The 24,238-nt window shown below is 54.2% G+C and overlaps 5 protein-coding genes across 5 annotated transcripts; 2 read left to right on the top strand and 3 right to left on the bottom strand.

Annotated features, from left to right (window-relative positions):
• Window positions 1–3,250: 3,250 nt before the first annotated feature.
• COCSUDRAFT_40549 (hypothetical protein) lies at window positions 3,251–6,726 on the bottom strand (the record flags this gene model as incomplete). The annotated part of the gene is made up of 10 exons (XM_005649729.1): window positions 3,251–3,591; window positions 3,814–3,967; window positions 4,128–4,267; window positions 4,391–4,639; window positions 4,886–4,991; window positions 5,171–5,446; window positions 5,636–5,829; window positions 5,959–6,109; window positions 6,223–6,359; window positions 6,720–6,726. The coding sequence occupies 10 exons, from the start codon at window positions 6,724–6,726 to the stop codon at window positions 3,251–3,253; spliced, it is 1,755 nt and encodes a 584-aa protein (XP_005649786.1).
• A 560-nt stretch (window positions 6,727–7,286) lies between these two features.
• COCSUDRAFT_65166 (hypothetical protein) lies at window positions 7,287–12,097 on the top strand. The gene is made up of 9 exons (XM_005649728.1): window positions 7,287–7,946; window positions 8,203–8,373; window positions 8,479–8,757; window positions 8,892–9,048; window positions 9,172–9,650; window positions 9,786–9,911; window positions 10,104–10,349; window positions 10,562–10,817; window positions 10,934–12,097. Exons 1-9 carry the CDS (start codon window positions 7,698–7,700, stop codon window positions 11,539–11,541), a joined length of 2,571 nt encoding a protein of 856 aa, XP_005649785.1. The 5' UTR covers window positions 7,287–7,697; the 3' UTR covers window positions 11,542–12,097.
• Window positions 12,098–13,213: 1,116 nt separating this feature from the next.
• COCSUDRAFT_61471 (ubiquitin-like protein) lies at window positions 13,214–14,377 on the top strand (the record flags this gene model as incomplete). Its single annotated transcript, XM_005649727.1, has 5 exons — window positions 13,214–13,228; window positions 13,373–13,466; window positions 13,691–13,819; window positions 13,974–14,013; window positions 14,242–14,377. The coding sequence occupies 5 exons, from the start codon at window positions 13,214–13,216 to the stop codon at window positions 14,375–14,377; spliced, it is 414 nt and encodes a 137-aa protein (XP_005649784.1).
• Window positions 14,378–14,747: 370 nt separating this feature from the next.
• Window positions 14,748–19,970, bottom strand: COCSUDRAFT_52807 (DUF1517-domain-containing protein; the record flags this gene model as incomplete). The annotated part of the gene is made up of 7 exons (XM_005649726.1): window positions 18,898–19,970; window positions 17,837–18,021; window positions 16,789–16,921; window positions 16,371–16,497; window positions 15,751–15,906; window positions 15,099–15,232; window positions 14,748–14,846 (listed from the first exon to the last, which is right to left on the bottom strand). The coding sequence occupies exons 1-7, from the start codon at window positions 19,006–19,008 to the stop codon at window positions 14,748–14,750; spliced, it is 945 nt and encodes a 314-aa protein (XP_005649783.1). The 5' UTR covers window positions 19,009–19,970.
• An 892-nt stretch (window positions 19,971–20,862) lies between these two features.
• Window positions 20,863–23,567, bottom strand: COCSUDRAFT_46649 (hypothetical protein; the record flags this gene model as incomplete). Its single annotated transcript, XM_005649725.1, has 7 exons — window positions 20,863–21,086; window positions 21,441–21,692; window positions 21,960–22,182; window positions 22,412–22,667; window positions 22,798–22,977; window positions 23,022–23,250; window positions 23,492–23,567. The coding sequence occupies 7 exons, from the start codon at window positions 23,565–23,567 to the stop codon at window positions 20,977–20,979; spliced, it is 1,326 nt and encodes a 441-aa protein (XP_005649782.1). The 3' UTR covers window positions 20,863–20,976.
• Between the last annotated feature and the right edge of the window lie 671 nt (window positions 23,568–24,238).

Below are 24,238 nucleotides of genomic sequence, written 5' to 3'. Positions count from 1 at the left end.
AGGGTCTCTAGAACATCTATGCATGTATGTCTCTCGCCAGAGAGAAGGAATGTATTACAGCACTAAATGCTGGTCTTTTCAGAATTGCACGAAAGTTGCGCATACAGCCAAACCACTAGATGCGGTGCATGCACTCACAAATGCATTACAACAGAGTCTAAATGTTTGGTTCGGTTGCGCGGCAGGCACGGGGACGACAGCGGTGCTGGCGTCGCGCATTCCCCAGGCGCAGTACATCGCGCCCCTCGAGCTGGAGCCGGAGGTGGAGGACGGCGTGGCGCTGTGCCGCGAGCGTGTTGCGGCCGCACGCGCCGATGCAGATCGCGCAAAGAGCGCCGTCGGCCTGCGCCAAGCCGTTCGCCCCGACCTGCGCCTGCGCGCCAAGGCACGGCGTTCCCTCCTCCCCTGCCTCCTCCGTTGTTGTTGATGTTGTTGTTGTTGGGCAAATCCAAGGCCATAAGGCATAGGCCATACATGCAGGGCAGCTCATGTGTAGTCATCTGGCTTGAGGTGAGGACTTCTACTTGGGCGCCCAATGACAGCATGCATGGCATTTGATTGTGTCCTGCCATGCCTCGATCCTTCCCTTTAGTCGAACATCGCCAGCTGCTGTTGCATGGGTGTCATCTCATTACCGAAGAATTTCCGGAGTACTCCCTGGCGGTTGGTGACCCTGGGCTCATCTCGGCATGCATCGCATGGTGGTGCATGCAAGAAGATCAAAGAATGATGGCACCTGGCCGAGATATGTCGCTGTCAGGGGCTCGGACTTGAATATGAGGTGGTTGTTGATGGACAGGCCACAATCCTGCAGCGGCGGGCGGGTGAGATGCGGCTGGCGCTGGAGGGGCAGCTGTCCAGCACCTGGCAGCGCTTCCAGGACGTCACAGCCGTCCTCGTGGCCGCCGGCGCCCTGGCAGCCAACGATCTGCAGGTCGGCTCCCAAGCACACAAAGACATCTCTTCCTTCTTCTCTCCCATGCTGCATGAATCTCGAGGTTCAAATGGAGACATGTGCCTGCACCTCCTTCATGGCCACATCACACAGAAAACCCGTTCCTCTGTCCCTCCAAGCTGCATGCATGTCACAAATATCTCACAAAAATCACAAAAGGGTCACAAGCTGGAGTTATTAATGACTGCCGGATGACATTGCCAGATGCCCTGGTGCAGGCGCAGCCGCTGGGTGAGGTGGCGCGTCAGATCACCGGGGAGAACGAGCTGTGGCTGGCGAAAGCACTCACAAGCGCAGCTCTGCAGGTGCTGACTGCTGCTCTCTATCCCCAGCATCCCACCTGACCGCCACTTGTCTCTGAGACATTGTTAGCCTTTCCTGTCAAGTCGTTGTGCTGTCATTGTCCTGGTCTTCTTTTGCCTAGTAGCCAGAGCTAGGGCCAGGCCACTCAAGTGAGTCCACATCTCATTGACGCCATGAGCTCAGCAGAGCGCTGCATGCACCATCCTCTAAGCGCATGGTGACTCATTAGAGAATGAGGTATGCAGACATCAAGACAGAGTGAGCGCCAGAAGATAGGAGAAAGGGCTGCCTCGCAAGTGCACGTCATGTAACAATGATCCCCTGGCCCAGGAGCACATGGTGACTGATTGAAAGGGAGATCCCATGGAGTTGTATGTTGTGCGCAGGATCTTGCAGCTCCACAGCTGGCAGGCACGCTGGCAGCAATAGTGGCGGGGGAGAGCGTATCGCGGCCTTCCATTAGCGCGAAGTATGAGCCGTCGCAGGCGGTCTGTGACGCCATCGAAGCCTTGGAGGAAGAGCGAGAGCAGCTGTACGACTTGCAGATGCAGGGCGACATCGCAGCGCCGCTTTCTGTGGACCTCCGCCTGTCAGGTGCCCTGCTCACTGCTCTCCCTTCCCTTCTGTGCATCCGTGGTTCCATAGGGAGAGACAGATCTGGTGCTCTTGTGCTGCCTGCGAAAGAGCTCTCCTTTGAGCCAATCCCAACTGCTACATGAAATACGCCAATAAGGACCCAGTTGTGATTTGCATGTGCTCATGCCCTGTATTTTTCTGACATGGAGAGGTTCCTGTTGTGCCTCTGTACTTGTGCTTTGCAGGCGCAAGCCTAGTGTGCTAAGATCGAAAGCCTAACAGACGAGCCGTCTCCAAAGCCACGCATGTCTGGCGCTGCAGGGTCTATCTGATGTTCCGACATGGTCTCCTGTGATACAGGCGTGGTGGAAGCGTGGGCAGGCGGCAGCACGTGGGAGCAGACAATGGAGGACTGCAGCCTGGACGATGGTGACGTGGCGCGGCTGCTCAACAGGACCATGGATCTGCTGAAGCAGGCGAATCACTGCACAGCCCTGCTGCCTGCGTTGCGCAAAGAAGCCCGCAAGGCAGTGCATGCCATGAACCGCAAACCCATCTCCGACCTTGTCGCTTGAACGCTGATTGCTGTGAGCTGTAAGGTAGGACAGACTGGGGATAATAGTACAGGACAGGAGCCTAGATGTTGCTGTGACTATCTTTGTCTGGGTTGACCACATACCGTAGGTTGCTTTCAAGTTCATTAAGTGCTAGAGCGCTGTTAGGTAAGCTGTAGGAAGTTCACCACTGAACCAGTTACATGGCCAGAGATCTTGTGTGCCAAACCCGCATTTGCATGTAAAAAGCAAACCACGGTACTATGCTTGGTGCCTCAGAAGTTGAACTGCCAGATATTCCTAGGTTGTTCAAATTTGGGTTTTGTTCTTTTTCGGGTGTTTCAGCAATATAATTACTGTTCGCGCACAGCCTTTGACCAGTGAGAAGTTGGCACAATCATGTACCTGCACATCATATACACGCAGAGCCACGAAATGCCTCTTTCTCCAACAGTCTCACGTAGGAGGCCCCATCTTTCTGAGCGCACGGTCCTTGCGGTGGTGATTTGCAATTGCCGCCTTGTGCTTGTCTTTGAATGCGTTGCTTCCCCTGCCCCTGCCACGGCCTGGCTGCCCACTGGGAGGCTGCTGGCCCTGTGTCCCAGCAGTCTCTCCTGCATCTCCGTCTACCTGACCATTGGCATCTTCTACAGGCGCTGGAGGAGGCACGTTGCCACCCTATACAACAGCATTCAGATGTCAGGATCTAATCACGTCTGCTTACTACTGCTAAGATAGAGGTATGGTATTTTCCTATATGCCGCATTTGCATAATCCGATCGGGAACGTTGCAGTGCATTGCACAATAATGCCTCTGACATGGCAGGCTGTCAAGAGCATAGTGTGACAACAAATTAACAAGTCAGCATATAGTGTCCAGGACAGCACACACCCTGCCGAGCCCATGGATAGCATCTGCAGCTGCCCTGGCCGCGTCCTGCGCTTGCGTCGCGCTGTCCTTGCCCCTGAACTCGACGGCTCCAGGCTTGGGGTAGTTGTACAGCCGCCCGTCCAGCATCCATGTCCTGGTCGACTTCTGTGGCCTCTGCTGCTGCTGCTGCTGCATTGCCTGACCTGGCGGTGCGGGGCCGCTCGAGGAGGAAGGAGCGGCGCCTGCACGACCGGGAGAGGGGCCACGAGAGGGGGGTCCCTGCCTGGCTGGCGCCATGCCCCTCGCTGCCAGCGCAGCTTCCTCGTCATCCCCTGCCCCACAGATATGCACGCTTCACCCTTCTTGACCCAGATATTAACGATGCATCTCCTGCGGCAGTGCTGTGCTATTTAGCATGCAAAACCGGATCAACCTGCAGTTGGCCATGCATGCATCCAGGCATTCAGTCCTTTCCAAGTCGACAATGGGGACATAGCTCCCAACTGCACTGCAGAATTGCTTCTGCAGCAGTAATTGATGAAGTAAAAAAGCACCTTCAACGTCTGCAATGCCATCCGCGCCGCCTCCGCCCAGGTCATCATAGCTGTCATCGTACTCATCATCGTACTCAAACTCTGCAGCCTTTGCATGCAGCTTGATGGCAGCACGATCCTCATTACCAGTCCTGTCCAGAAACCTCGACACGCCCTGCAATTGACCACACAAACATCTCAATGACTTAAAACCCCTGGGAATGCAGACTATCCAGATGAACCCCATGAGCTGGCTAAAAAATCCTCCTCAGAGCCTCTCTGGCAATGAGGAGTTGAGCAATTGCTTCACTGTCATCTCTGAGAGAGTGCCGCACCCTGTGTACTGGTCTACTGGCAGCTGAAGGGCCTAATGGAGGGCGCTGTGGGGCTGAAGACCCACTGGGCTGTGCGCTGTCATCTGTGATGGCAAGGCTGCGCCATGACAGCTCAGGCACAGAGCTTGCCGCACCGTCACCTGCACCCCAGAAAACCATGCACTTGACTACTGCTGTTCCACAAGCAAATCGCCGGCTTATTGCTTGCTGGCAATGTCATTTGCCATGGAAATCAGTAGCTCAGAGGGGTGATAGTTGCTTACCAAGGTCAGCATCGGCCTTTCCTTTTCCTTTGCCCTGTGCGACTGGGGGCTGCAGGGGCATTTTGGGGTCCAGTCTGCTGAGTTCAGGCGGCAGTGACCCCTCCAGCAGCTGATGGATCACACGCTCCTCATCCTGGCCGCAGGCAGACAGGCATGCCGCCAAGAAGCCGGCGCCATAGTCTGGGAAGACCTCCTGGATTTTCTGCACCTTCCTGTTCAGCTGCTCTGCATGCTGCGCGCCGGAAGAACCTGCACCAGACACAAGAGCCAGGCATGAATTAGGTGTTGCACCGCCTTCTTTAACCAAACTACAGAAATGGGCAAATTGAAATGCAGTGTTCCAGTGCAACAGGATGCCACAACGAAATCCAACAAGGATGTGTCAGGTGTGGCAGACTGTAAATGTACTGAACAAAAGATATGACCCAGCAGGCCAAAAAAAGGGTCAACATGCCAGATGGGCGACAATGTTGCATCAGACTTGCAGTGACATACCCGCATGGCCATTTGAAGTCACCCTCGAGGTGCCAGCAGACAGCAATTTGCTCCCCAGTAGCACCATGAGATAGTCCTGCTGAACCTTGTCCAGTGTGATGTGCCCCTGCAGCGACAGATCCCACCTCAATGCTGCAAACAGGCAACTTGGATAATGTACATGTCTCACCCATATGAAGGTGGTATGACACCCAAGCCCGTCTCTGTGCCTTTTGCATAAGCATAAACTGTCATCATCAATCAGCTGAAGACATGCATGCAGACAAGGACCTGGATGACACACACCTGATCCAGAGCCTTCATCACAGCCCGGTCCGAGCCGTGCCGGGCGTTCATCCCTTTGAGCAGGCTCGCTTCTGCATCGCCTTCAAGCTCGTCAGCCTCTGTCAGCGCTGTCATGAGGGCGGCCCCCCGGGCTGCAGCAGTCTGTGGCACAATGCTGGCCCAGCTCTTTTGTGCTGGCACGAGCGCCTGGGCCCCCCTGTCCAGGTATGCCTTGTGCAGCAGGCTGTAGGCCAGCTTCTCGATGCTCTCCTTCAGCCGCCCAAGCTGCCGCCACATCTGCGCATAGCAGCAACCAGTCAGTGACATGCGCGCTCTGTGCTTTCTGCATTGGCTTCCCCGCTCTGAAGGTTTTACATGTGGACCACAGTGTGTTCACACCTGTTTTACATAGCTCTTGCCCCAAAGGCACGACTTAGGCTGGTAATGAGGGAAGGGAAAGGGAAAATAGAAGTTAAGGGCTGGCACCTTGGCAACGGCTGGTGTCTGCTCCGAGGCGGCTGCCAGGCTGCGCTGCAGCTGGGGGATGAGACTGCTGTACAGGGGCGTCAGCTGCACCAGAAGCGCTCCATCTGTCTGCACCAGCAGCCCAGCAGCAGGAGGGAACGCCTCCACAAACGCCGTCAGGGTGTGTGACACATCCTCCCAGTAGGACAGCCCATCTGCACAAATATCAGACTTCGTGCCCGTCAGCATGCTGACCATACTCTACAGCACGGTTGCTGGAGGAGGCGGAAATTATTTCCCTTCAGAACAACTGAACTGGATGCAGGAGCTGGGACAACACGCACCAAGCAAGCTCTGCAGCGAGGCGGCGTCTGGGCTGCTGCGCAGCCTCTGTGCTGCGTCCTGCAGGGCGCTGCACACGTCCATGAAGTTTGACACCAGCGTGGGCACCAGGTCGGCCACATCGTTGCCATATCGCGGCTGGAGCGTGAATGCCTGCCTCACACCAGCATGTGAGTTGACAAGCATGTGACTTCCTCGATTCTCCTCTGACATGCAGAAGACCCCATATGCAGGCTGACATGACGATGTACTGTGAAGAACTCCACCTTGCTCAGTAGCTGGCGCGTGAGGTCTGGATTGTCTGGGCCGTACAGCGCAGCTATGTCCAGCAGCTTGGGGACATCCAGCAGCCATCGATCATACAGAAGCTTCGCCTGCTCTGTCTGAGCTGGACCGCCCTTCTCTGCAATGGTCACCCTGCATCAGCCGGACACATCTTTGGTCCTCGGCTATGCTGTTTCATCGAGTGCGCGTCCACTCAAGAGGGCGTCATCATTGGCCGCATGCATGCGTTCGATCAGTCAGCTTTGGATGGTGTTGACAGCGCAGGACTCACATGCGGAGAAACGTGAGGAAGACCCGCTTGGCCAGCTGGACGTGCGCTTGAGTGAAGGTTGCATCACTCTGTGGAACTGAGTCAAAGCCACGCCTGCAGCTTGGGAGTCCTTAGTGAAAGACAATTTGAAGAGGCCAACACAGTCTTGGAAAGCTACTGATTACGCAAAGTATTGTTCCTGTACAATCACTTGGTCTGATCGCTCACCTGCCATATTGTAAATAGGACGTGAGGCAAGTGTGCAGGCTTTTGTCCTCAAGTACCGTCCGCCAAAATTGGTCGGTTTCACAGCATAGCAAGCTGCCTAGATCATCGTTGATAATCTGTAAGGCCTCGTCTGTATTTACATCCAGCACGTTATTATCATCTGGCAAAAATGGCAAGAACATCGATCCGAGTGATCTGCTTCCGCCAAACCTATTTTTGCTGTACGGTGACTGTCGAACTTACACTACAGCCTTCAAAAGTCTTTCTCGTGCACATTTATCTGATTCCTACCATATTTTCCATTGCTTTTCAGCATCTGAATGCTTTACAGGAACGCCGCAATAGACAGGGTTGCAAGCCGTCTTCAGAGTCTGTCGCTTCCGCCAGAGTCCAAAAAATGATGATGTATGCGTTTCGTTACTTCGTAGAGCAGCATCCCTTGGTAGGTAGAGATTACTCTTGAGAGCGCAAGGCAGATGGCTCGGAACGCCCCGCTTACGTGAAACTGCCAGAGGTCGCAACTCTTCTGCTTCCCGCCCGAAAGTGGTCCCCCGTAGCTGATCTCCGTGCCGGGAGGGGGCGGCAGAGTTCTTACCTTGCTTGCACCTGGTGGATGGTTGCTTTGTATAAGGCTTGAGGGACAAAGGCTTTGCCGCCAAGAGGTCTGTCGAGCGCTTCGAAAGGGTGGACGAGAAGCTGTGCCAAGGGTTTTTTGGGACCAGCCCAGACATTTCCTGTGGCTTGCCTTCCTGTTCTGGCCACATCCTTCTTCGGGCTGTGGTAGCATCGCCCGGCGAGTGTGGGTTGCGGAGCTTTGCGGGCTGCCTACGAGAACTTTGGAGGTCCAGAAGGCGCAGCTGAAGACAGGGCAGGATCACGTGTGAGGCAGCAGGGTGCCATCAGGCATCAAAAAGCCCTTCAACAGGCAAGGAAGATGGCCTGGAGGCTGTCTTTTCTGCATGCAACGTGGCAGGAAGGATGCCACTAGGACCTGAGTTGAAGTCCTGTGGTGGCATGATAGAGCCTGCCACCACTCCAGCAGTGCCACCAGCAGCCATGTCTGGAGCAGTTGGATTTGCACCCTTGGAGTTCCTCATCACCCTGCTGATCAACATCAGCCGCATGGACAGCGATGGCTTCTTCGAGCAGCCCGTGCGCGAGGAGGACGCTGCAGGCTATTATGATGTTATCAAGCAGCCTATGTGCTTCCAGCGCATGAAGGAGAAGGTGAGGAAGGCCACTGCTGCAGCACCTTTGATGATGACAGTTACATGGACATGCTCATGAGATGAAAAGGATGGTGGACTGTGTGTCTCCTTTGACTTTCAAAAAATCTTGCCCTGTCTGTGTTGATGCGATACCCATTTGTAAGTTGCATTGTGGCCGATAACTTGGTCACACATGTCACATATGACTTGTTTCTTTGGTGGATCATGCAAAAGAATACATAGATGGTGGTGATGAGCGTGGGCTTGCAATGCAGCTGCGCGGGAGGGAGTACCGCACATGGAGAGGACTTGTGGCGGACTTTGAGCTGATCTGCAGCAATGCCATGACATACAATCAGAAGCGCAGTCGGGTGCACAAGAGTGCGCTGTCAATGCTGCGTGCTGGCAAGAAGCAGCTTCAAGCGGCTGAGCTGGAGGGCAGGAAGGTGGGTCAGCGGACAAACACCAAAGGATGCTTCAGATGGGCACTTGTTGACCTGTATCTTCACGCTGGCATGGACATGCTTATGACCTCATGTGTCTATGTGCAGGCCATTGCTCTCTTGCATCCCGAGGGCCCCACAGCCGCAGCTGCGGATGAAGCTCGCGAAGCAGCAGAGGCAGAGCTAGCAGCTGCTGCGGCTGCGCGCCATCCTTCCAAAGTGGCCAAATTGGCCCTGCGCCAGGGATCTGTCATGAGCGAGGCGCCATCTGGCACACCCAAGACAGGGGCAGGCATGACACCTCGTATGGGATCCTCTGGTTTCCTGGGAGCTCAGCATGGCGTTGCAGCAGAGACTCCCTCGTGCACAGATGCAGATGATTTCCAGGTGGGTGTCCATTTGATTGTAAATCAACTGCTCTACTGGCATGCTCCAAGGATAAAGAAATAAAGGATAGTGCTGCCAAACAAGTGTGCAGGCTGCCTGGAGCATTGCTGAACTGCTGATCTGTGTGCGTGCAGTTTGACATGCACAGCGACAGGGACGAAGGCTACAGCAGCTTCTCTGGCTCTGATGCGGAAGATGCTGATGGCGCACCGGCGGCAGCCTCGTTCTGGCTCCCGCACGTGGCCTCCGTGGTGGATGTGCAGCCCTGGCGAAATGAGCCCGGCAGTGCAGGTACTTTTGCGCTGCAGATCTCAAGGCATCTTGGATGTTGAGGAACATAGCATTGGTCCAGTGAATCAGCTCCTGAAACCACTTTGAACCCACTCAGGACGAGCAAATGGTGTTGCCATGCAGGTCAGCCACATAGCAGCAGCAAACGGTCCAGCGCATGGAAACACCGGCGGCGGAAGACGGAGTGGAAGGCCCGCTGGCTAGAGCTGCGGCTGAGGGAGCTGCGGCATCAGCAGGCGCAGTATGAGGATCAGCTGTCAGCTCTGCGGCAATCAGCTGCGGTCGGGGCCAGCACTCCCGCCAGCCCCCTGGAGCCAACGTCTGAGCCGGCCGCCGAGCCAGCCGGCCAGCCGGGAAGCGACGCACCCGCTGTCTCAGCAATGCAGCAGTCAGACGTTGCTTTGGAGGAGGCACGGAGCAGCGTCCCGCAGGCAGCTGGCACACCCAAATGGGCTGCAGAAGGACAGGGTGGTGATCGCGATGGGCTGCCAGCGCAGCACAGGCGCAGACACGACAGGCAACAGGCGAAGGAGCTGGCAGCCCCCACTCTCCTGCAGCACCCCTTCTTTGCAGCTTTGGCAGGAGTTCGCAGCTCAAAGCAGGTATGGGTTTTGTCCGCTAGATCTTCGTCTGCTTTGTGCATTGTGTGGCATTTTCTGCAAGCGAAATGTGGAGTTTGGGAGGTTTTCTTGCAGCAAGCAGATGGAAGTCATGCTTATCCATCATGCATCTTGCAGGAGGTCGTTATGGACATCTCGCAGCATGATTTGCAAGTCGAGCATGAGACCTTCCCAGCGTGTACCTATGCTGCACTTGAGTTCTGCCAAAGGCACTTGGCAGCGGTGAAGAAGCAGCTCGAGCAGGTAATCTTGCCACCATCGCCATGCATCATATGTGATAGTCATTTTTTTTCTGACAACTTACTGTATTTGTGAGCTGGTGCCCCTTTCCATCAGGACTTTTTTTGTATGCTCTCTTAGAAAAGAGACAACATGCAAATCAGTTTCCACCTGCTTCAATTTGGCTGATATTTTGTGGGCCTTGTGCTGTCGCAGCAACCTGGGCAGCGGCAGCGGCCGCAGAAGAGGGTTGCGCCGCCGCCCAAGGCACGAAAAGGAGGGGCGCTGCCGGGAATGCGCAGCATGCCGACGCGGCAGCGCAGCGTTCTAGGCCTGGCCACCAAGCCCTCCCTGGAGCGCTGCACCAGCGCCAAGCGCCGCCGCAACGACTACGACTGCAGCGACATGATCATGCCCCACATGTCCGGCTCTGCCGGCCCCAAATTCGTCGAGCGCGTGCAGGTGACACTTCTTATACCAGCTCTTGCGTCAGTGATTTTGATCCTGTTTTCAAGTGCCTTCTGTATGTTTAAAGGAAGGGGTTGTTTTCCTGAATTACGTGCTGTCATGTCATGGCAGAAAGAGACCCTCATAAATCGGCCCGAGATCCCAATTGTTGCCAATAGTGCCCGAGATGCAAGGATTGTGAATGCGAATTGTCTGTCTGTGCCCAGGTGGCGGAGATCAACACGCCACAGGTGCGCATGCTGCCCGACGGGGAGCTGATGCAGCGGGAGGCGGTGGTGGCGGCGTTCCGGTGCCACCTCAAGTCACAGGGGCAGGTGCAGATGCCAGACGAACTGCGCGACGTGCTGCAAGGGGAGCCCGGGGAGGGCAGCAGCAGCGAGGACACCTCTGACGAGGCCTACATGGCCAGGCACCGGCCGAGGGAGGACGAGGAGCGGCAGCGGTTTCTGGGCATCCCTGGCGGTGAGCCCAGGACACTTGTGTTACAGTAGAAACTGTGAAAGCTGAGGGCATTGAGTGCAGGTAAAATGGCGAAAATGTGTGACACAGTGTTTCAGTGGGATAGCATGGCTGTGCAGGCGGGGCTCAGAAGCGCAACCTGGACGACAAGGGCAAGGCGCTGCAGTCGCAGAATGGTAAGCTGCAGCGCAACAGCAGCTTTGCAGCCGTGGACTCGGCGAACAAGCAGCAGCCGTCCCCCTGGCAGCAGCAAACACCTGGCAGCAGAGCACCTGCAGTTCAGCCCACGCCAGCTCCCCAGGCATCTGATCAGCCCGATCAGGCGCAGGTGCAGAGACCCGCCTCCGCGTCCCTTGCAGAGCAGCAGGTTGGCATGGTGACCCCGCAGTCTGCGCTGGCCCTGCTGCAGTACCTCACACCCGTCCAGGCCGCCACTCCCATGGATGTGGATGGAGCTGCGGCGCTGGCAGCTCAGCAGAAGAGCAGTAGCGGGCCGCTGCGGCGAGGCCGGCCACCCGGCAGCAAGAGCAAGCGCAAGCTGAGCAACGGCCGGGGGCGCGGCCGTGGCAGGGGCCGGGGCCGCGGCGGCAGGGGCGCGTGCAATGGCAACGGGGTTGCAGAGCACGCCGAGCACTCCTCGCCGGGGCATGCTGCAGAAGAGGATGAGACTCCAGAGAGCTCTGTGGATGGCGATAATGAGGACTCCACTGAAATGGCCGCAGGCTGACCGTTGCGCGCCAGGGTGTTTCTCAATTCGCAAGGCGAATGGGGGTTGTGATGTCCATCATTTGCCGATTGGGCATTGCAGCAGGCCTCAGGAAAGTTTTGGGCATGGCAGGGCACCAAGATGTGTCTGGTGGCCTTCCATGAGCAAGGAAATCTAGGGCACGCAAAGGTTCACTGGGCGTGCGGAGAATGTGCGCACACAAACTAATGGTGTGCATATCGGGGCTGCAACATTTTAGATGCAATTGCCCTGCATGTGCGTCCAGGTCTCGCCATTTGAGCACCATGTCAGTTATTCCAGTGTACATTACTCATTGAGGTTTCAGGTGCTTTGGCGGCCATCGGTGGTTTTGAGTGTGAAAGACTGCTTGTCAGCAGTCCTAGGGGTGTCAGGCTGGCACACGCGTGCTGTTTTGCTTTTGTATGTGATTTGATTGAGTGCCACAATTCTTTGTATCTTCAAAGTCTGAGTGTTCCGGTGTCCACCTTGGACTGTTCCTAGATGCCCTGCAGAATTGTCTAATGCGAGAGTGCCCTTGATGAAAGCTTGTTAAATCTAGCACCCATACTCCAAAGTGCAACAAAGCGGGCAAGTGCGCTGCAAAGCCAGCGCTCAGGGCGCCGCGCTTGATTTGATCACTGATGGCAACCTTGATCGTGAAGCCCTCAAATTAGTGAGCCCTTAAGGAGCGGCTAGCGGTCCACAAGACCACTTATACTCCTTATATGTGTGCTTGGCATTGTCAGCCTTGTAAGCTTCTATCATGTGTCATTGGATCAACGAACGCAATCTTCAGATCAAACCTTTCCACGTTTCCCTGGGTAAGACGAATTGAAGCAGCTACAGCGAAGCTTCACCTGCAGGTGCCGTCCCTTGAGAAACCCGAGGCTTCTGCATGGATCAAACCTCGTATTGCAGAGAGTTTCTGACGCCTTCATCTTGGTTGATAATCTAATTCGTGCAAAGAATCTTGCTTCCTTAAGCGATCGAAGGTCACAGCTTTGTTGTGGAGAGATGGGAATCACAGAAGTGAGCAGCAAGAAGCATTGGGACGAATGTCTCAGCAGGGCTGCCAGCAGAGCGGTACGTGATGCTGCCATTTTCTGGTGACAGAGGCCTGTTTTATTGTCATAGCAGGCTTTCCGAACAGTAGCCTTTTTAAGGTGTTTCAGTTGCTCGCTTAGCTTGCCTGCACTAAGGAGGTCAACCAGACCTGTTTCGTAGGAGAGTCTTAATTCTACTATAAGTGTATATCCGCAAATACATTAACGGTCCTATTTGTCTCAATCAAGACGCACAATGGCCCTGGCTCTCATCAGAGCAGGGCGCGCCTGAGCTCTCACGTCAATTCGCATATGTGCTGCCCAACAGGTCATTGTTGATTTCACAGCGACATGGTGCGGTCCTTGTCGGATGATTGGACCTGTTTTCCACTCCCTGAGCACCAAGTACCCCAACTTGGTCTTCTTGAAGGTTGATGTGGACGCTGTTGCTGTAAGGTCCCACTCACCTACTTGCATTCATGTGGGATTGCCTCAATTGAGACGATGCAGCAATTCAAGATCCACACAATGTCCAAGTCATGGCCATGCTGATTGCACTTGCTTGTTCAGAACGTGATGTGGCCAACTCTGCTGTGCAGGACGTAGCTGCTGAGTGTAAAGTGCGAGCAATGCCAACCTTCCAGGTCTACATCCAAGGTCAGAAAGTGGAAGAGGTGATATTCAACCAACACTGCACATGAAGTGAAGCAGATATCTGACGTTTGCTCACAAATGGATTATTGCTTGTCTGCTGGCTTTGATGGTTGCATCAACCATGATGCTCACAGATCGTCGGTGCAAATCCTGATGCACTGGAGGCAGCTGTTGTGAAGTACAATGCAGCATCGTCGCCCTTTGTGGGCCAGGGCCGGAAGCTCAGTGGTGCGGCGTCATACACCCGCACTGTCCTTGCTGTCATGCGGAGCAGTTCTGAATTTTTTCACTGAGAGAGGCATTGCATGCTCTGTCCGGCTCAGTCCTGGCCAGGCTCCTTGCCAAGCACTTGTGCCCAGGCAGCAGATCGTTGGACAGTCAACGTCACAAGTGACGCACAGCATTTGGACATGACATCGGCCTGGCTGCATGTAACAACGTGTGCCCTGCAGATGCATCACCTGCCCCACAGCAGGCTGCGCCCACCACCGCTGCCAGCAAGGGCGAGTTTGAGGGGGTGGATGCGTCAGCACCCACCACCACCCTGCAGATCCGCCTGGCAGATGGCCACCGCCTGACAGGTGCCCAGCTTCTGTTGCCACTGCTCGAATTCCCGACCAACAGGGTCGTGAAGAAGTTGTCTTGGAGAAGGAGCAGCATCGGAGACTGAGTCATTGCACACAGGGTGAACCTTTTGACCACTGTGATGCTGAGACGCTGTGCATATGCCTGCAGGCACCTTCAATGTTACGCACACCGTCGCAGACATCCACAGGTGATTCGGTCTGGCCTTGAGACTTTGCACAATCTGCTACAGTGTTCCTTGTGTTCCTTTTATCAGGTCACACATTCAAGTGCTTCCACCGGTGATCAGCTGAACCGGTGAAAAAATGAGATAGAGGAATGCAGACAAGGATCAGCAAGATAAGCAGAGCGAGCGCTAGAAGATGGGTGGATGGGCTGCTTCTCAATTTGCGCGACCCTTCTTCGCCCCTTTGTTCAGGTACATCAGGAGCGAGCAGCCAAGATGCGCAGACAAGCAGCTGATGAGCGCTTACCCCCCAAAGCCACTGACAGACGAGAACGCCACTTTGGAGCAGGCCGGCCTGCTCAATGCCGTCATCATTCAGAAGCCTTGACTTGGGAGCATCATTTTGGATGCAGTCGCGTGAAGCAGCACTGTGTGTGATGGGTGGGAGGGGTTTTTCTTGCAATATCTGGTTGGACTGGCAAAAATGTTCCTGATCAAGAAGGAGATTGGGTCTTACTGTATTTTACATCAGCTACATGCCCACATTGGATACTCACCAGGATCTTAAAAATTGCATCTTTGAGCCACCATATGATCTGAGCAATCTACCAATCAAGTTTAAAGATTATCAATTCTACATGCAACACAGCAATCTTGGTCGTCAGACATTTGGTTTATTACGAGAACAACGACCTTGGACCTTATATACAGAACCACCAACCGTACTCATACAAGGCTCTACCTCTACACGCACAGATCTACAGATTGTTGAGGACGGGATAATCCAGCAGCATCTCATCCCTGCTGTATGTGTCATCCTCATCCTCTGGCGTCCACAGCACCTCCACTGCCATCACCTGCAAAAATCACCGCACCCACCGTCAGCATCCTTCTGTGTATCAATCCAAGCCTGGATTCCAAGGACAACAGCGCAAGATTTTACCGCCGCCACTTGCTCAAGGATGCTCCAAAATAAGCAATGGAAAATGCACGTATGAAGGCAGAGCGAGGACCGAAGCAGGGAGAAAAGGCTGCCTTGCAAGTGTAACGAGGTGCATCGACGATACAACATTTGTGTTTGTCGATGTTAAATAGGGTGGTAAAAGCACCTGGTCTTCACGAACTGCTGCCAGCCGATTGAGCGCTTTCACAAGCTGGTCCTGAGAGGACACCTTTGGCAGGTCCAGCTTCCCGCTGGCTGCCACCAGGATGGTCACCACTATGTACTCTGGAATCCCAGTCCCTCCCGCACCCCTGCAGCACGTCCTTGCTGTCAGAAATTGTCACAGCATCTCTGCCAAGCTCTGTGAGCGACATGTCTTGAATTTCTTGTGCATGACACAACCAGTAGCAATTTGACCACATGCACCAGTAAGTGCTACTGCCTGCATCGCTTCATTATGAGACGCGTCACAATCAACGCGTCTCGTAATATAAGCGCCTGAATTTGTCTGCTCTACGAGGCTCAACCCCTGTCTTCTGCAGTGTACAACCGTGACAATGAGTTCTGCCTGAGCCAGGCTGTCATATACATATCCCTGCTGGACATGCTGTCATGAGATTATCTAGTCACTAAACGCCACAGGAACACACAAAGAACATCATAGCGCCGAGTGTGCAGGGTGAGGGGGTGACTGACCCCCTAGATGTTGTCTGGTCACTGAAAACCACAGGTGTACTGCAAGAAAGCACAGTGCAGAGTGTGCAGGGTGAGAGGGGGTATGACTTGCCTGGAGTAGCGCTGGCGGCGGGAGCGGCCGCCGACGTTGACGAGGGTCTCCTCCTTGAACTTGGAGCGCTCCTCAACGCTCAGCTCGTTGAACTTGGCCTCCCCCCGGTCCAGGTCGCGCTGATTGCTCACCACGCTGGCGCCATACTGCACATACTCCGGGTTGCGCACCAGCTGCAGCACCGTCTCTGCAACAATGTGCAGCAAATGCTCGCGTCACTTCCCTTGTCCCACAATTTCTGCCGCATGAGAGTTCAGAAAGTGACTTGGAAATCTCACTGTCCCACAATTTCTGTCACATGGGAGTCCAGAAAGTGACCTGGCGGGATCCCAAGATGGGACACCACACATGGGATGTGGACAGGGGCCTTTGCTGAAATGGCATGATGTCCAAACAGAGATCCGAAGAGTGTCCCACATGGGACAAAGATACATGAGATGCTGGCAGGGGATGTGATGGGGTGGCAAAAGTGTCCGGCAACTCATGAAGGGCAATGGGTGTCGTGAGTCCGCATGCTCCTTTCTATTGCCGCGGCCGATCTAGGCATCTTGTACCAGACCCCCAACAGCACCAAACAGCTGGCTGGGGGCTTACTCAGAGCCATTCATGTTACACTCATCTGCATACTACACAGAGAGCCATGCAGCGCACCTTGCAGAATGTAGTGGAGGCCTGAGGGGCTGTTGGTGTCTGCACGCGAGGCGATGCGGTCCAGCTGCTTCTGCAGAGAGCGCGCCGAGCCCAGCAAACCCACTTGCAGCTTGGCCACGGTCACCCGCTCTCCCACTGCCCAGCACAAGTCACTCTCAGCATCCTTTGACCGTGGACGGGCCAACAAATTGTTCCCCAATGCTGTCGCCCTGTTCATGTCTGAAACCAATATTTCTTTCCCAACGCTGTTTCCCCGTCCCCCCACGTGTGAAACAGTAGTTCCTTTCCCAATAACGTGTCCCTGTTCATGTCTAACCCAACAATTGCCTTCCATTTGCTGGTCCCTGTTCATGTCTGGAATTTAACGTGATGGCGCCAAGAAGCACGCTTGCACCAGCTCTGATGCGTGGTGGTCTACAGGAGGGGGCGCACCATAGCTGTCAGTGTCCGAGGAGTTATTAAAGTAGGATTGGAGCGCCGACACTGCGAAGTACGCCACGATGCCAAAGAGGAGCAGGCTGCCGATGTTGAGCCCGCCACCGCCGCCGTAACTGGGGGCAAGCCCGCCGCCGTACCCGCCGCCGTAGCCGTAACCTCCAAAGGGCATCATGCCCCAGCTGAACGCCACTGCCGGGGCACCAGAAGACCTGTCGACACATCCGTACTTGATTAAAAATGGGAGACGACATGACAAATCTGACATATCGGTAGAAGAAGCTTGCGTGCGACAATCTAAAGGAGTTCTGCAGGCAGGCAGAGAAGAGGCAAATAGTCGGAGTGCTGATGCATATTATACCCGGATCCATATGATTCGACGGATCTCGAGCGGCGAGATGAGCTTCCAGAAGTGCGAGAGGAACTGCGGGATGCACTGCTAAAATCTGTAACAGAAGGCGCTGACGCAGAGGGAGTACGAGCAACTCCCGTGCTGGATTTGCTTATAGAAGACGCAGACACTGTTGGTCTTTGAGGGGCCACAATGCTGACAGGAGGCGATGAGATTGTAGGAGTGCGAGGAGCTGCAATGCTGGGCTTGCTAACGGGCGCAGACAACATAGAAGAGCTAGAAGAGCTGCCAACTGCAATGCTGGGCTTGCTAATAGAAGGTGCAGACAATGTAGCAGTGCTAGGGAAACTGCGGACTGCGCTGCTGGGCTTGCTGACAGAAGGTGAAGACAAGGCACGAGCTGCACTGCTGGGCTTGCCAACAGGAGGCGCAGACGATCTAGAAATGCTAGAAGAACTGCGGGCAGAACTGCTAGATTTGCTAACAGGAGACGAAGATGACCTACAACGATACCAATCTCAGCTCAGAGCGCGAAGATGAGGCTGTGCTGTACATGTCAATCCTGGCATGCACAGCACAGCCACTCTTTGGCTTGGCAGAAGCAGAGGGACACTGGGTGGTGCCCAATGACTGGACTGGCTCTGGGGAAAGTGATGCAACATACCGTGAGGAGAGTGACGGTGCGCTGCTGCTCCTGCTGCTATAGCTGCTGCCACTACCAAAGCTTCGTGATGAAGACCCAGCGCTGCTGTAGCTGCGAGCTGAGGAACCTGCACTGCTGGAGCTCCGAGCTGAGCTGAAGGAGCTGCCTCCTACGCGGCCCCCAGAACGGGCTGCAAGGGCAGGACTAGCACTCCCAAACGCCTGTCATGGACATATGTGGATGTCTGAGCTCTTTATATTTCCACAAGATAGGGGGTTCCAACTAAGCACTGCAGGGCTTGATTCGAAGAGAGCTGCACCTCTTCAATCACGTGTTGATGAGAAGGTGCTTACCAAAGCCAAAGCCAATGCAGCAACTGCTGCTCCTTGAGCAACGTTCCCAAAGAACTTCAAGACATTCTGGCCGCTGATCTTCGGCAAGACAACACCAGCTTCCTGAGACTGGCCGTCGCTGCGGCCGCTGCTGCTGACCTGTCTGGCTGCTGCCTTGCAGCAAGGGGTAAGCCTGCCTACGGAAGGTTTGATAGAACCAATATGCCGTTGCACGGGAATTCTCGTGAGCAAGGAGCCTCTATCTAGAACACCTCTGCTCTTTGACGGCACCTTGCCAGTCCCGAAACACTGTCTGTAGCACGAAGACTGCATCATGCATGTCGCTGCCATGTCTATTTCTTATCAATGCGAGAAAGACTTGAATTTGGCCGCCACAGACGCACACGGTTGTGTTTTGTTCGAGCAAGATGCAGTGCTGTCCCTGAAACCCTGAGATAAGAAGTGGTGATTAGGATCAGTAATTCAGGGTTGGATCTCAGATTGCGAAGCTACAAGAAGGTGGCTTGGGATGCTGGGATTGCTGGGATACCAGATCTAGGCTATGCCGATGACTTTGCTTTGCTCGCCACCACACCTGCTCATTTGCAACGCTTGATTGATGCAGCTGCTGAGTTTTGTGAACAAACGGGAATGGTCATCAGTGTTGACAAAACAAAGATTGTGGTGTTCTCTTCAAGTTTGCCAGGACCTTTTCAATGGCTTTGTGGTGGTGCGCCTTTACATTGGGTTCAGCAGTTTGAGTACCTGGGTGCCCTTTTTGACGGTGCCCAAGGCATTAATCTCACCTTTGGCAAGCTTCACAGGAACATGTGGGGTGCGTGGGCACAGCTCAGGCAGCAATATGGGAAGTTGCATTGCAGCATGTCAGCTGGCCTGTTGTTGCGCCTATATGATGCATGTGTGCCGCCGACTGCCTCCTACGGTTGTGAGGTGTGGGGCCTGCGCAGCCTTCCTGGTGGCGACAGCCGGCGGGGCCGGGCTGCCTTGGCCTCCTCTCACCTGAAAATTCTGAGAGACATTGCTGGCGTCCCCACCTCTGTGCATGGTGCCATCTTGCTTAAGGAGTTGAATCAGCAGACCCTTGATTGTGTGTGGTGGCGGCGCATTATCAAGTTCTGGAACAATTTGGCTGCCTTGCCTGCAAATAATTTTCACAGGCAAGTGGCCCTTGATGATTGTTGGGATGCCATAACCCGTACTGTTAAGAATTGGGCTTGGGCCTTCATGCGGGGCTTGCGCCGGATTGGGTATGAGTTTGTTATTCGGTTTGACACCCTTGTTCCTGTGGAAGTTGATGCTGTGATGCAGCTGCTAGATGCGCAAGCACTGCAGGTTTGGGATGACATTGACATTTGCCCTAGGACCTGCCCGTCCAGCAATGCCACCTTGTGTACATATCACAGATGGTTTGCTAGGCCAGCTTGTGTGCGCCACCCTTGCCAGCTCTTACAGCAGCCTTTGAGTGCCCGTTGCTTGCGTATACTGTTGAAGTTCAGGATGGGTTGTCATAGTCTGCCCAATGTCTCGGGCCGCTGGGCAAGGATTCCCCGGCCCCAGCGTTTGTGCATGCGTTGTGCCCAGCAGGTTATTGGGGATGAGCGCCACCTTGTGTTTGAGTGCCCTGCCTTGCAATCTGTTCGGGACAGATATCCTGGGCTGTTTGGTGCAGCCATTGTGACGATGCAGCAATTCATGTGGCAGTTGGACATTGTTGGTGTTGCACATTTTGTGATGGATTGTTTTGATTATTTGGATGCTGCCAGTTCATCCAATCAGCCCTAGGCGGCTGGAGTGATGTAATCTTCCTTCCTTCCTTCCTTGCTGTCCCCTGACCGCCAATTCCTGATCAAGGGCTGGCAGCATGTATATGACAGTCCTGGAGAGGAAGCTTCAATTTTCACACTAGGCTACTTGATCAACCTCATGTCACGTTTGAAGCTGAGTCACGTCAGTGCACTCGGCTGCTTCAATGAAGTCATGAACTGTGATGATCATCATGATGAAGTATAATGTGGACAGGCACCTCGGCATGCTGGCATGCCAGTGACTGTCATATCCAGCTCAACTTGATTACAAGGATTCTGTACCTGCAACTCAAGAACGTGCATGCGCTGTCCAAACGCACGTGTGGCAGAATGTCCTTCACCAAAGGAGTCCATCAAAGTTTGTGCACCTTACTATAATCCAGCTAAATAGCTTTTCAAAATAATAGTACCCTTTGGTTGCCTTGTTACCACTGGTTTGGCCAGAAGTCTTTGACTCACCATTAATGCACAGTTAATTGTGCAAGCAGCAAATGAAGCATAATCTTGTCTCATAAGGCCTTCATCAAATCCACTTGGCAAGACATGCCTGTTCACAACTAATACCATGACATGCACCTTTGCCTACATGAACTAGTCATTACCAACTCCTAGACCTGTTGGTTATCAAATAAATTATTCGCCTACCCTGCCACAATCAAATAGGGTGCCCGAGCAATGCTCAGGCACATCCATTGGCAATAACCACTGACAGCCAGTACCACTTGTGCAACAGCCGTCAACTTATCGATGTCAAGAGGTTTCATTTGTACCATGGACCTGGCATGCTGGATACTAGCAGTGGGTATGATCGGTTGATGCAGAGATGATACCCCGATATGGCCCCGGCTGGCAGGGTGCTATAGATACTGAGCACCGTGACCACGGTCGATTGGGTCTTGCTTGGATCTGACGAGCCCAGCAAGGGGTAGTATTTGTGGCAGCCATTACCTGCAGCTTGTCTGCAGACGCACCTTGCCACTGGCAAGATAAGCGTCTATAACGTGATGGCCAGACGGGATCACCCATTCCTGCCTGAGTAGGGGCCCCAGACGCCACCCTTGGGTTGGTAGCGGTTGACAGAGTATGCATTGCTGCCAGGTGTGCGCGAGCCGGTCTCCACCGAATAGCCTGCACACCACGCACACAACAATTGAGCAAGTGCATTGTATCCTTCAACTGCAGTCTCATTCCAGAAGCACAGCACCAAGCGTGCAGTACCAAGGTAGCAGAAGCTGTGCTTCAATAATTGACTGCTGCCGTCGCTCTATGCTGGAGTATACCGTAGTGGTCACTGTAAACCCGCACTCATTAAAATATGGTACTCGGGTAACCTCTGCGTGGACAAGTTGGTACAGCCAGTAGCTTTAAATTCCTCATCAAGTGTGAGCTGCCCACCGACATAGCGCAACAGGGCCGCCTCTTCTGATCTGCAAAAGCGTGCTTAGCCGAGGCAGCTATACAGAAGGGGCACCAACAGCGCACCATAGTTGCTCCAGCCGGACGCCGAAGTGGAGGCGCCGTCGCTGCGGGGGCCGCCCAAAGAGCCGACGCCGTTGGCGCCGAATGCCGGTGTGGCGCAGTCGGACGGCCCGGCCGCCGTCATGCACAGCACCGGGTTGGCCCCGCGTGACGGCGGTGCCTGGACGTCCATCAGCGCGTCCGCGGCCGGGCCGGGGGCTGGCACCGGTGCGAGATCCGGCGCGGGGCCGGGTGCAAAACCGGGCGCCCATGCCTCTGCAAAGAGATGAACGCGATGAATACTTATCAAGTGGGCTTCGTTGCCGCAGCTTTCTGGCAGCAGCCGCAGAGTACCATATGTGCGTTGCATGAGCTTCACAAAGATACAGACTTCATGGCATTCTTGCAGCGCAATCAAGATGGCATGTTAAGGCAAGCACGAATGTCAGTACTGTATCAATATTAAATCCAAGATTCATACCTTTATATCTGCGCATTGATGAATTATATGGCAAGAGAAGCCCTGGCCGGGAAGGTAATTACCGGGGAGGGATGTGAGAGTGGCGGCGCTGTTGCTGACAGACTCGGTTGTGGCGGCGGGCTCAACAAAGCCGGTGTCCGCATAGCCGGGGAGTGGCGCGCCAGGGATGACAGAGGGGTTGTCCCGGGACACCGGGTTGCCGGGGCCGCCCGGCGCAAACCAGGACGGCAGCGCCGGCAGTCGGCCTGCGCTTGGTGAAGGCGCTGGTGCTCGCGACGCTGTGTCCTGCTCACACCATGGAAGCATGAAATCAGCACTTCAGCCTGTCCTCTCAATAGTCCTGACGTCTTGCACCACTGATCTTGTAAATGTGGTCTCTTGCAATACAAGACAGCAGAGTCAACATGGCATGCACCGCCTTCTCTCAATCGGCAAAAGTGCGAAGAGGACAAGCAGGCTGGAAGCTCATCGGTTGGTGATTTGTGCACAGTGCTGGGGAGAAGATTGCATGCACCTGGAGCCACCGGCGATTGCTATGCTTGGCCGGCACAAATGCGGCGTCAATGAAGAGCGACACATCCGACAGCACAATGCTTTCTTTGATATCGGCAGGTTTCAGCAACAGCGGGGCGTTGCTGTTGTCTCCATTTGTGTACTGCTCCACAAGCTTGTTGATTGCGCCATTTTCCAGAGCAAAACTGCTCTTGTCCAGGGGCAGTGTGTGCACTGCTGTGTATGTCAGCCTGTCCTCACTTGGCTGGTAGATGGGCCTGCCCCAAGAGTATACAACACTCTTGTTATCTAGGGACTAGACGACTTAGAATCTGAAGACAGAGGTCTACCATTTCGTCAGAGCATGCAGAATGCCAGGGGAAATGTTAGTAACGAAGTACACTGCACCTGTCGAGGTTCAGGAGCAAAATGGCCTTCTGGCCGTCATACTCCCCCACGAGGGCAGCCTGTGGAGCTCCCAGCCATGCACCATTCGGGTTGGTGAAGGCCGGGGAGATCAGGTCTGCATTGTCTTTGGTTCCGATTGCTGGACCTGCAAACTCAACGGCGTAAACACTCGTGGCATGACTTTCATGCAACAAAGCAGTGCAAAGAACAACAGTGATGTCAACGTGTGCCCATAGGGCAAGGGGAAAATAGCGAGCATGCCCGTCTTGGAGTAGGCCACAATGTTTGTGGACAGCGGTACATTTTCCAGGACCAGGCCAGCCTCGCGTGACAGTGTGGCGCTCGAGGCTGTCTGAACAAACAGGTGCGTTGCTGTCAAGCGGGCAGGTTGCGCTGCTGTGATGGCCTGAATGCCTTCGTAGATGTCCACCAAGAAATGAGGCACGTGGAGACCTGCAACACATCATGACAGTGTCCTCCCTTGCTGCTGTCATCTGAAGTCAGGAAAATTGGTGAAACATTACTGAAAAGCCTCACAAATATAAATGCCGGTATCTAAATGCAGACTGATTGACCGTTTGTCTTTATGAGTAGTCAACAGAGATACTTCTGCTTGCACAGTGCCCCCCTCCTTTACTCATACCAATTCAGCGGTTTTGTCAGGAGCGGATTGACAACAGCGAATTCTAAGTACCTGTTACTTGTGCAGAGTGAGAAGACAGTAGAATCGCGATTGTCAGGCTGATGGTACACAGGCCACGGCCTGTCATCTTCTTATATACTAAGCAGGGTCCGAGACACCGGCCGAGGTGGACTTGAGCGTAGCGTCAAGCCTGAGCAACAATTTTTGGGAAAATTCCAGCGTGGTTGCCAATTGCTCTTCCTTTCTTCGATTTCAGACACCCGACTTCTACTGATCAGGACTCACAAGTGAAGCGAGATCTCTTTTTCGTTTGGCAGGTAAACTCTTTGTGGGGGGTTACATTGGCTGCCTGTTGCACGTATGATATTGATAGAGACTTATAAGCTTTATTGTTGAACGAGCAAGCACATTTTGGATCTGGGAGGGCCAAGTCAGAAGAAGTGGAAAGAAGGAACTCCCGTAACCCCTCACGTGACCCCGTGCACGAGAATGATTACGAATCGTTTTGTTGCATGCTCTTGAGATCAAGGTTCAGCTTCCCATGATCAAAATCTATCAAGCATCAGTACACAGGATCTCCTCACTATGAATTTACCTTTGCTCGACATAAAGTGCAGCCTAGTAGCCTAACCAACACACCGCCTCGACATTTTGTGAAGACCGCGCGCGAGACCCAGAATGTCCAGCTGCCTAATATCGGTCCCCATCATGGTCCTTATCCTTCATTCGATTGAATATTTATTTCTGCAGGTTACACATAGGCTCTCGAAGATTCACCTCATTAATGACTTCTTCCTT

The sequence above is a fragment of the Coccomyxa subellipsoidea genome (assembly GCF_000258705.1).
Source record: "Coccomyxa subellipsoidea C-169, whole genome shotgun sequence".
NCBI lineage: Eukaryota > Viridiplantae > Chlorophyta > Trebouxiophyceae > Coccomyxaceae > Coccomyxa > Coccomyxa subellipsoidea.
The sequence above is the reverse complement of the archived record's forward strand: the minus strand, read 5'-3'. Positions and strand labels throughout refer to the sequence as shown.